Source organism: Salvelinus alpinus, chromosome 14 (assembly GCF_045679555.1).
Source record: "Salvelinus alpinus chromosome 14, SLU_Salpinus.1, whole genome shotgun sequence".
In the NCBI taxonomy this organism is placed as follows: domain Eukaryota; kingdom Metazoa; phylum Chordata; class Actinopteri; order Salmoniformes; family Salmonidae; genus Salvelinus; species Salvelinus alpinus.
In genome coordinates this window covers 33,927,305-33,939,897 of record NC_092099.1, presented here as the reverse complement: position 1 = coordinate 33,939,897, position 12,593 = coordinate 33,927,305, and the positions used below count along the sequence as shown (strand labels likewise).

General features: G+C 47.9%; 1 protein-coding gene across 1 annotated transcript in view; it reads right to left on the bottom strand.

The window, feature by feature from the left end:
* Window positions 1-12,593, bottom strand: part of LOC139538819 (ecto-NOX disulfide-thiol exchanger 1-like) — a 95,032-nt gene that overhangs the window by 22,412 nt on the left and 60,027 nt on the right. Inside the window, exons 2-4 of the mRNA XM_071341290.1 lie at window positions 8,625-8,805; window positions 8,367-8,519; window positions 142-309 (exon numbers count right to left, since the gene is read on the bottom strand). Of these exons, the coding sequence (XP_071197391.1) occupies window positions 142-309; window positions 8,367-8,519; window positions 8,625-8,634 (331 nt within the window). The 5' untranslated portion in view covers window positions 8,635-8,805. The remainder of the gene's footprint in view (window positions 1-141; window positions 310-8,366; window positions 8,520-8,624; window positions 8,806-12,593) is intronic.

The following is a 12,593-nucleotide window of genomic DNA, read 5'->3' as shown; positions in this document are numbered from 1 at the left end:
GGGTTAGTAGCTAGGGTTAGGGTACAGGTTATGTTTAGGGGTTAGGATTTTGAGTGGGAATGAATTGTGTGTCCCCACATGGTTAGCTGTACAAGACGGTGTGTGTGTGTGTGTGTGTGTTGGTGCGTGTGCGAGTCTTACTGGGGTTCTGGGGGAACAGGGTGCAGCTCTGGCAGTGGATGATCTCCTTGATGATGGGGGGACCAGGGGGACCAGGGGGACCAGAGACCAGGCTGATACCTGCCATCATTGGGTTGATGGGAGCTAGGAGACCCAGCCCTGGATCAAAACCCTGGATACAGATAGAATCTGGAGGAGAGAGGGAGGAGAAAAATAGTTTGTCTGGAGGAGAGGAGAGGAGGGAGAGAAGAGGAGCAATGAGACCCAGCTCTGGTTTAATTAAAGGCTTGGTTACAGGTACTGTATGGAGGAAACAGGGAGAGAGAGACACTTATTAATATCTTCAGAACACAGCATGATGAGACTGGGAGAATGAACAAGACAGAAATATCCCTTGCTGCTTGTCTCAGGCCCTATACAGTCACACAGGGTATGAGAGAGAGAACAGACACTGATCTACCTTAGAGTAGAAACCAATCTGACTGCAGCTGTCACACAAGCCTGTTGCTACTGTGAGGATACAGATAGTCATGGATACAGATTTAAAATGGAAGAATGTAGAACTGCAACTTCATATTTATGAAATCCTCAATCAAGTCCTCACTGCAGATTTGAGTTTGTCAGCAAAGGTGAGTGTGAAGAGTGTGTGTGTAGGAGGGAGAATGATTCTATTTGATGCTGTCACAAAGATTCCAATGCTCAACATGAGTCCCTACACTGCAGTATTTACTATCCTAACAGGCTGCAAAGCAAAGAATCACTTCTACTGGCTGTGTCTGGCGAAGCCTCGAAGAGAAAGCGTCTGGCGTTGCGAAGCCAAGTGTGTTTTATTAAAGAGGAGGAGTTTTTAAGAGGAGCAGCAAATCCTTGAGGTTGTAGAGAGAAGCGAACGAGGAAATATATCTGGAAGATTATCTCAGATAAATCTGCTGAGTCACGATCAGGAGTAATCTGAGATTGTGTGGATCTGTGGAAAACTCATTTAAATGTTCGCTGTGGTGATCTGAACAGGTACATGACATGTCTCCTCTCCCCACGTTCATCTGTGATGATCTGAACAGGTAAATGACATGTCTCCTCTCCCCACGTTCATCTGTGATGATCTGAACAGGTAAATGACATGTCTCCTCTCCCCACGTTCATCTGTGATGATCTGAACAGGTACATGACATGTCTCCTCTCCCCACGTTCATCTGTGATGATCTGAACAGGTACATGACATGTCTCCTCTCCCCACGTTCATCTGTGATGATCTGAACAGGTACATGACATGTCTCCTCTCCCCACGTTCATCTGTGATGATCTGAACAGGTACATGACATGTCTCCTCTCCCCACGTTCATCTGTGATGATCTGAACAGGTAAATGACATGTCTCCTCTCCCCACGTTCATCTGTGATGATCTGAACAGGTAATTTACATCATCCACTAACGCTGTTTCTCTTTTCCTCTCTCTTTGTTCTGGACTTTTCTTTTACCCTCCTGGTGAAAATAATTCAAGGTTGTTAGTTTTCCTCATTGGCCCCGGCCGTGCTCTGTTACGTCTGCCAGGGTAAGAGAGTTCACACTTTGTTTATTTGTCATTGTTTCATCTCTCTCTCTCTCTCTTTCTTTTCCTCTCCTCCCTCCCTCTGTTCTCCCCCTCTACTCAGCAGGTTTGTGTGTACGGCTGGACGCTGAGTTTGCTGGGCTCTGGATCTCCCCTCAGGAAACAGCTGCTCGTAATTACTGTGAAGGTGAGACGTCATCCATCACACACACTCCATAACCCCCAATATGTTTCTCCTCCTCTTCTCCCCCACTCTCTTTTCTTTCCCTTCGCTCTCTCTCCTCCGGTCTCTGAGCTGTCCCCCAGTCTCTCATTCCCTCTCTCTCATTTCAGTTCTCTCTCTCTCTCTTGGACCTGAGGTCTGTACTCCAGGAGGATATCAGTCTTAATCCGTCTTTTCCTTGGCGCTGGGGAAGGAGGATCCAGTCCAGCTGTCCAGTCGTCCCTGCTGTCTCTCAGCTCATTAAGGAGGAGAAGGACTGTACAGTACTGACCCGATGGAACTACAGTGACGATGGGCTGCTCTGCTTCCTTCCTTCCTTCCTTCCTTCCATCCTTTCCCAAATTAATCCCAGATCTGAGAGGGTTGGATAGGTGAAACCAATCAAATCAACCAGTCAAACTGTGCCTTGACTTTCCAGTCACGTACAGATCTGTGTTTTCCTCAAGAAATACATAACCTATCACACTTAATGCAGTGACCCCCCCCCCCACCCCCCCGAGTGAAATAATAGTTCTATATATACGGTTTCATATTACAATAGATTTTCTCCATACAACTCTCAGCTTTCCTGAGTTAAATCCATGTATTCAGTTATTCAGGGCTTACACAAACTCAGCCTCCAAATCTCCTTCCGTGCTCTTCTAATGAACATCACAATGCAGCTCTCACAATGACATCTAAGAGGGCTGCAACATATAGGGACTGAACACAGTGGAACTATCCAAATCCTTAGAGAAAATCACTTTGTTAATGGATTTCATGAAACAAGTTGAAGTCCAAATAAAATGGTAGAGTACCTGTACATTTGAAGGAGCTTAGCGTTTGTCATATAAATCCATCAGTGAAAACATAATAGCAGTGAGATCAGTGTGGTTACATTTCAACCACAGACTCACTAGGGATCATGACAGAGGCCCAAACTATAGGTACTCAACATGTATAGTATTACATATGATCCATATAATATAAGAGAGGTTCTTTTGTTAGAGACTTGAATAACATTAGAGAGGACTGAGAACAAAACATACATATTTATTACAACCAGATGTTGGGGACATTTTAAAGCTGAGTGTTTAAAGCCCTGTCCTCCTTAACTGTTGTAACAGTCTTATTGGTCTGGAAGAACCTCACTCGGCTAGTTCTCACAGTGTGTCTGTGTGTGTGTGTGGGGGGGGGGGGGGGTTGTACATGTGTACCTGTGTGTGTCTGGGGTTGTACATGTGTACCTGTGTGTGTGTCTGGGGTTGTACATGTGTACAAAAGAAGCATTCTTGCGTTCTAACTACCCGCTATTCAAAGTGTTCTGAACAAATTACACTGCTCAAAAAAATAAAGGGAACGCTTAAACAACACAATGTAACTCCAAGTCAATCACACTTCTGTGAAATCAAACTGTCCACTTAGGAAGCAACACTGATTGACAATAAATTTCACATGCTGTTGTGCAAATGGAATAGACAAAAGGTGGAAATTATAGGCAATTAGCAAGACACCCCCAATAAAGGAGTGGTTCTCCAGGTGGTGACCACAGACCACTTCTCAGTTCCTATGCTTCCTGGCTGATGTTTTGGTCACTTTTGAATGCTGGCGGTGCTTTCACTCTAGTGGTAGCATGAGACGGAGTCTACAACCCACACAAGTGGCTCAGGTAGTGCAGCTCATCCAGGATGGCACATCAATGCGAGCTGTGGCAAGAAGGTTTGCTGTGTCTGTCAGCGTAGTGTCCAGAGCATGGAGGCGCTACCAGGAGACAGGCCAGTACATCAGGAGACGTGGAGGAGGCCGTAGGAGGGCAACAACCCAGCAGCAGGACCGCTACCTCCGCCTTTGTGCAAGGAGGATTAGGAGGAGCACTGCCAGAGCCCTGCAAAATGACCTCCAGCAGGCCACAAATGTGCATGTGTCTGCTCAAACGGTCAGAAACAGACTCCATGAGGGTGGTATGAGGGCCCGAGGTCCACAGGTGGTGGTAGTGCTTACAGCCCAACACCGTGCAGGATGTTTGGCATTTGCCAGAGAACACCAAGATTGGCAAATTCGCCACTGGCGCCCTGTGCTCTTCACAGATGAAAGCAGGTTCACACGCACATGTGACAGACGTGACAGAGTCTGGAGACGCCGTGGAGAACGTTCTGCTGCCTGCAACATCCTCCAGCATGACCGGTTTGGCGGTGGGTCAGTCATGGTGTGGGGTGGCATTTCTTTGGGGGGCCGCACAGCCCTCCATGTGCTCGCCAGAGGTAGCCTGACTGCCATTAGGTACCGAGATGAGATCCTCAGACCCCTTGTGAGACCATATGCTGGTGCGGTTGGCTCTGGGTTCTTTCTAATGCAAGACAATGCTAGACCTCATGTGGCTGGAGTGTGTCAGCAGTTCCTGCAAGAGGAAGGCATTGATGCTATGGACTGGCCCGCCCGCCATCCGCCACCTCATCAGGAGCATGCCCAGGCGTTGTAGGGAGGTCATACAGGCACGTGGAGGCCACACACACTACTGAGCCTCATTTTGACTTGTTTTAAGGACATTACATCAAAGTTGGATCAGCCTGTAGTGTGGGTTTCCACTTTAATTTTGAGTGTGACTCCAAATCCAGACCTCCATGGGTTGATAAATTTGATTTCCATTGATAATTTTTGTGTGATTTTGTAGTCAGCACATTCAACTATGTAAAGAAAAAAGTATTTAATAAGAATGTTTCATTCATTCAGATCTAGGATGTGTTATTTTAGTGTTCCCTTTATTTTTTGAGCAGTGTATTAAGGGAATCGTTCACAAACATTGGCACATTCTAAAATCCGATGATAGTCTCGGTAATGTGTTTTCGGACCTTCCCTTGGTCGTATTCTCGTGGGGCAGAAATCTCAGAGACTAATTGGTACACTGATTTACCACACCAAGATATCCCTGAACAACGTCTATTTGCGCCCCTACTGGATGGAAACTACAAGTGTAATGGCTGTGCTCAATGCAATGGCACTTACAAATGTAGATCCTTCAAACACCCTCAAACAGGGAAACAGATCCCAATCAAACGTGCTGTCACGTGTTCCACTAAGGCAGTTATTTATCTTATAACTTGTCCTTGTGGTAAAAATTATGTGGGTAAAACAAAGCGCGAATTAAAAGTATGTATCTCGGAGCATCGTAGCACCATTGTCACGTTCTGACCTTAGTTCCTTTTTTATGTCTTTATTTTGGTTTGGTCAGGGCGTGAGTTGGGGTGGGCATTCTATGTTTTGTTCTATGTGTTGTATTTCTGGGTTTGGCCTAGTATGGTTCCCAATCAGAGGCAGCTGTCAATCGTTGTCTCTGATTGAGAACCATACTTAGGTAGCCTGTTCCCACCTGTGTTGGTGGGTAGTTGTTTCCTGTTTTGTGTTTGTTTCACCATTCAGGACTGTTTTTCTTTGTCATTCACTTTGTTATTTTTGTCTTTTTTCGTGTTCTGTTATATTAAAGTAACATGGACACTTACCACGCTGCATTTTGGTCTGATCCTTCATATTCCTCATCAGAAGAGGAAGACAACCGTTACAGAACTACCCACCACAAACGGACCAAGCAGCGTGGTAACAAAGAGCAGCGCGATCTGGAGAAATGGACATGGGAGGAGATATTGGACGGCAAGGGACCCTGGGCACAGGCTGGGGAATATCGCCGCCCCAAAGAAGAACTGGAGGCAGCTAAAGCTGAGCGGCGGCGATATGAGGTAAGGCAGCGCAACAGGCACGAGAGGCAGAACCCACATTTTTTTTAGGGGGGGGGGCACACGGGGATATTGGCGGAGTCAGGCGATAGACCTGAGCCAACTCCCCGTGCTTACCGGAAGAAGTGCAGTACTGGTCAGGCACCGTGTCAAGCGCACGGTGTCGCCAGTACGCGCTCATAGCCCGGAGCGCTATAGGCCAGCCCCCCGCAAGTGCCATGCGAGAGTGGGCATCCAGCCAGGACGTATTGTGCCGGCTCAGCGTGTTTGGTCTCCGGTACGCCGGTTGGCCCAGGGTATCCTGCGCCGGCTCTGCGTGCTGTGTCTCCGGGGCGCTGGGAGGGTGCAGTGCGCCCTATGCCTGCGCTCCGCCCGAGCCGGGCGAATGTGGGCATTGAGCTTAAGGGAGAGGTGCGAGTGGTATGCACCAGATCTCCAGTGCTCACCCACAGCCCGGTTCAACCTGTGCCTGCACTCTGGAGGGTCCGGGCTAAAGTGGTCATCCAGCCTGGAGGAGTGGTGCCAAGGCTGCACACCAGAGCTCCAGTGCTCCCCCACAGCCCGGTCCATCTGGTGCCTCCTCCACGCACCAGGCCTCCTGTAGGTCTCCCCAGCCTGGTGGGCCCTGTGGCAGCCCCACGCACCAGGCTGTCTCTGCGTCTCCTCCCTCCAGAGTCTTCCTCCAGTCCGGACCCTCCAGCGATGCCCTCCAATCCGGAGCCTCCAGAGTCTCCCTCCTGTCCGGAGCTGCCAGAGTCTCCCTCCTGTCCGGAGCTGCCAGAGTCTCCCTCCTGTCCGGAGCTGCCAGACGCGCTGAGCTGGCACAATCCGCCCTGGCTCAAGACCTGAGCAAATTCCCCGTGCTTACCGGAAGCAGCGTGGTACTGGTCAGGCACCGCCTGACTCCGCCAATCTCCCCGTGTGCCCCCGCCCCCCAAAAATTGGGGCTGCCTCTCGTGCCTGCTGCGCTGCCTTGCCTCATATCGCTGCCTTGCCTCTCAGCTTTAGCTGCCTCCAGCTCTTTTTTCGGGCGCCGATATTCCCCAGTCTGTCTCCAGGGTCCCTTACCGTCCAATATCTCCTCCGATATCCAGGAGTCCTGAACCCTCTGCTCCTCCATACCACGCTGCTTGGTCCTTTGGTGAAAAGGACAACTACCCAGAAAACAACTACCCACCAAACACAGGTGGAAAAAGGCTACCTAAGTATGGTTCTCAATCAGAGACAACGATAGACAGCTGCCTCTGATTGAGAACCACACCCGGCCAAACACACAGAAAAGAAAACATAGAACACACAACATAGAATGCCCACCCCAACTCACGCCCTGACCAACAAAAATAGAGACATAAAAAGGATCTCTAAGGTCAGGGCGTGACAGTACCTATGTGTGTCTGGGGGGGTTGTATATGTGTACCTGTGTGTGTCTGGGGTTGTACATGTGTACCTGTGTGTGTCTGGGGTTGTACATGTGTACCTGTGTGTGTCTGGGGTTGTACATGTGTACCTGTGTGTGTCTGGGGTTTTACAAGTGTGCCTGGGTGTGTGGGGGGGTTGTAGATGTGTACCTGTGTGTGTGGGGGGGGGGGGTTGTACATGTGTACCTGTGTGTGTCTGGGGTTGTACAAGTGTACCTGTGTGTGTGGGGGGTTGTACATGTGTACCTGGGTGTGTGTGTGGGGGGTTGTACATGTGTACCTGGGTGTGTGGTGGGGGGGGGGGGGTTGTACATGTGTACCTGGGTGTGTGTGTGTGGTTGTACATGTGTACCTGTGTGTGGCTGGGGTTGTACATGTGAACCTGTGTGTGTGGGGGGTTCTACATGTGCACCTGGGTGTGTGTGTGGGGGGGGGGGGGCGAGGGTACATGTGAACCTGTGTGTCTGGGGGGGTTGTACATGTGAACCTGTGTGGGGGGGTTGTACATGTGTACCTGTGTGGGGGGGTTGTACATGTGTACCTGGGTGTGTGTGTGTGGTTGTACATGTGTACCTGTGTGTGTGTGCATAGGCCAAAACATCATCCAGTGAGAATCTATTAAGCAAAGTCACCTCACGAGAAGCGCCGCTAGTCATCCTGAAGCTCAGTCTTGATGGATTTCTCCGACCTCTCAAGACTATGACCGAAATCTGCTCATGAATCTGCTCATGAATTTTTATCAGATGTATTTCTCTCTATCCTCGCTGGCTACGCTGTCAAAATGGTAATTACAATAGGATGCACACACACACATGCTATCACACACCATTAGCATCAGCAGAGAGACAGACACATGTAGTCAGGCCATTAGAAAAGAGACCAGAGAGATTTTATTTTGTATTGTTCCTATCCTCAGTCAGTCTCTCTGCACGGACTGAACAACGTGTAGTTAATAATGTCTTATCTAGCTGCTGATGGGGGACACAACAATTAGCAGCGCTGGTTTGGCAGAGCATGCTGCATTCTGGATATCCTGCCACAGGGGTATAGGCTAAGGTATCTATCTAGTTCTAGAGTAATCATTGACTGTCCTGCCCTGAGTGGGTGGAGCTGTGGAGGTGATTGAGTAGTAGGATGCCACCATGGAGGCTCTGGATGGAAGTGCCCAGTTCACCTGATGCCTTTACCATCTTCTCAAACGTTTCAAAACACGGGGACTCTTTATTTTCTTATGGCCTTGACAATACTGAGAAATTAGAATGAAGAGTTTGTTAGCAGAGGAGAGGGGGATAAGGGAGGAGAGTGAGGACGATGAGAAGGGGTGAGATGGAGGCCTGCCAATGCTCTACCTGAGACCAGCTGCTGCCTGCCGAGGCCCATGGGTACGATGCCCAGGTTGTTCATGGCGGTGGCCCAGGCACCGTGGTCGTTCACCACATAGTCATGGGCACTGAGGTGCTGCTCCGGCCCCAGGCTCCTCAGGCTCCCTACACCATCTGCTGCTGCAGGGGACAGGAGAAACAGGAGGGTTAGGAAGAGGAAGGAGAAGACCAGAGATGTAGTTAACATATTAGTGAAGGTGTAGTAGCTAGTGTTATAGTCCGTACCGCTGGCCATAGCAGGTCCTGTGTGCTCCTCTCTCTGGGTCTACCTCCCAGAGGTCTGCTCAGAACCACAGCTCCCTCAGGCTGCACACCAGACCAGGACAGGATGGAGAGATAAGGAGAAGGATAGTTGGATGGAGGACTCCCAGTTAAAGATAGGATCCCATCTATCATCTGCTAAATCCTGGGGATGAAAAAGAGAGCAGTTCAGTCAAGCAGCTTAAATCAATGTTTTTCAATCAAACCGTTGCAGCTTAAGATAGCATTAGAACAATGCAATCAGAAAGACATTGTTACTGATGTCCTACTTCCGCCCATACAGAGACAACCATGCACACATTAAGCATTACAGCCCCCCCTCTCTCCCCTCTCTCTCTCCCCTCTCTCTCTCTCCCCTCTCTCTCTACAAAGCTCCCTGCCATCCAGGACCTCTATATCAGGCGGTGTGAAAGAAGACCCGGAAAAATCATCAAAGACTCCAGCCACCCAAGCCACTATTTTCTCTGCTGCCGTACGGCAAGAGGTACCGGGGCATCAAGTCTGACACCAACAGGCTCTTAAAAAATGGCCTATTTATTGCCTTAACTCCCTTATCTTACCTCATTTGCACTCACTGTATATAGACTTTTGTTTTCTTTGTTCTACTGTATTATTGACTGTATATGTTGTTTATTCCATGTGTAACTCTGTGTTGTTGTATGTGTCGAATTGCTATGCTTTATCTTGGCCAGGTCGCAGTTGCAAATGAGAACTTGTTCTCAACTAGCCTACCTGGTTAAATAAAGGTGAAATAAAATAAAAAATAAATCAAATTAAACAACTTCTATCCCCAAGCAATACGACTGATAAATAGCTAACAAAATAGCTACACGGACCATCTGCGTTAACCTTGCATCTTTATTGACCTTTTATTTCAATCTTTGCACTGTTGCTATGCATACTCTGATGGTCCTTCTCACTCACACACACTGTCACTCCAACACACATACAAACACTCACTCCATCACTTGCTCACTCACACATAATATGCACATACATTTATCCTGACTCCACACACCCACTCACATACAAGCTGCTGCTACTCTGTTTATCAAATCTAATGTATTTATAAATCAAATCAAATGTATTTATAAAGCCCTTTGTACATCAGCAGATGTCACAAAGTGCTATACAGAAACCCAGCCTAAAACCCCAAACAGCAACCAATGCAGATGTAGAAGCACGGTGGCTAGGAAAAACTCCCTTATCATATATTCTGTTGCCTAGTTCCCTTACCCCTATATGTATCTACCTAGATCATTCCAGTATCCCTGCACATGTAAATATGGTATTGGAACTGACTTTAAATATTTCCTGAATATAGTATGCTTACTTACTTACTTAATTGTGTATTTCTTATTTCAGTTTTTTTTCTAGCAATAGATTGTTATTGTTATTGCATTGTTGGGTTTTGAGTTTTGCAAGAAAGACATTAAAACTTGAAACATGAAACTCTCTCACTCACACACCTCCAAATGAGACCCAGCTGACCAGCCACTCAGTTGCCATGACATCACGTTATCCTGCTTTCTGTCAAATGTCTTATGGGGTGTGTCAGCGATGACCTTTAACCCCTAACCCTCCCACCTAATTACACCGCCCCCCAGACCCCATAACACTGCCAACAGCCACAGCCATACTGTCATCTTTAAAATCAATGGTTTTGAGTAGGAACGTCCCATTTCCCTGTGAAATGTGCCAGAATTCTGATTGATCCCTGATTAACACAATGAGGTAATTGAGGAATGTGACCCTCTACAGTAAGCCAATGAACACAGGACTCTATAGAGGATTCTATTCCATCAACATAATTAACCACTAGTTCTTCAAGGAAAGGCTGAATAGCATTCTGTCCATGGTGTGAAAAAGCAGTTGATATCTTATTCCATGTTTCCTGTTACAAAGCGTGTTGTTCTCTGTGTGGTTCCTAAGGGGCTCTAGTTAGCTGCAGTGTGATCTGTATTCCGCTCACGCCTCCACCGTCGTCTCAGACCACCCCGCAGTAATTATCATTATTCAACTCTGACACCAGGAAATGAAGTCAGCCCAGCTACACCATCCAGATGTAATTAAGACACAATCATATGAACAGTTTTTCATTAACAACAGTTGCCTTCCTTCAAAAGCTTTGGGATGCGATGCCCGTTTCTGAAACGTTTCCCCTCACTAGGGTGACAAACAGTTATTTTTGGATTTACCTGCTGTATGTCAACACATTACTGTGTTTTCAGGCTGATAGGACCTGCCACTGTTCTCATCACAAGCACATTACAAACACTGAGCAGCGCTTCAAATAATAATGGCACACAGACACACAGTGGAAGTAGAATTGCAATCAGGCCTATAAGGGAGGTGGATACATTTCGGGATTGTGAAAACAAGTCATTGTGAGGACAGTTCCACAGCTGTCTTATAATAAATATCTCATAACATCTTATAACAGCTTGTAACTCCAGTCCTGGTCAGGTATGAGGCCTATGTCATTGTTGTGACTCTGGGCTTTTAGCAGCATCAGCCCAGTTCAGAGCCTACTACGTTGAACAGCTTTTTACACACTAACTGCTATACTGTATACTGTTCCTATTCATAGACAATCATGTATCCAATGGGCCACAGCAGACAACATCTACTCTACTATCACACGGGGGGCAAACACTAGGCTAGATTTTATCCTCCACTGTCTGTCTTCCGGCTCTTCTTCTCTCCCTCCCTCTCATTCTTTCTCTTTCTCTCTATCTCTCCAGGTGGTGCCAGCGTGCTGAGTAGTGAGGTAATGTAGCATCACAAACATAAAGACATGCACCCCCCCTATCTCCTCCCTCTGACATGCACCCCCCCTCTCTCCTCCCTCTGACATGCACCCCCCCTCTCTCCTCCCTCTGCTCCTGTTCTCTCTCTCCTCTCCACCGTCTTCACTGCAGCCTGATGGAACATCTTACCCTCCTGGCAAGTGACAAGGCTGTTTCTCTTCACCCCTCTGCATCACCCCCCCCCCCCATACTCTGTCAAACCTCCTCTCTCCTTCCCCCTCTCTCTGACAAACCTCCTCTCCTCTACCTCTAACCTCCCTTCTCTGTACACTCCTCCACCTCCTCTCTCCATCGCACATCCCTCTTCTTCTGTACACTCTCCCTCATTCCCTGACGCCTTCTCTCCCTCCGATCTTTCATCTTCCTCCTCTCTCTTCTTCCTTCCCTTCTCTCTTATGGTTGTCCGTAAATATCCAACCCCGCCGAGAATTTCTTCTCACTTTCACACAGCATGAAATATTCACAGAACGCCTGTCCTGTTCATTATTCAGGAGCTCACTTGACATCTCTGAATCTTTCACCAGCAGGCGTAGCATCACTCAGACCTGGAACTGCTGGGCGCAGACACACACACACACACACACACACACACACACACACACACACACACACACACACACACACACACACACACACACACACACACACACACACACACACACACACACACACACACACACACACACACACACACACACACACACACACACACACAAGCTCAGGATACACAACAATATACACACAGTGAACACAAGCATGGAGGACAGGAGGAAAACATTTCAGGGAGAAGGACGGCTCTGTTCCAAGCTGAATGTAGCATACTACATAGAATGAGTCCATGTATTGGGCATGCATCCTAAGTGGTACGCTAGTATGGATGGATGGACATACCCTAGGTATATTTTAATAACAGGACAGTGTGGTAGTGGGAGAGAGATCGAAATGTCACGCCCTGATCTGTTTCACCTGTCCTTGTGATTGTCTCCACCTCCTCCAGGTGTGGCTTGTTTTCCCCAGTGTATTTATCCCTGTGTTTCCTGTCTCTCTGTGCCAGTTCGTCTTGCATGTTAGTCAAGTCAACCAGCGTGTTTTTCCCGTACTCCTTTTTTTATTATCTTTTGAT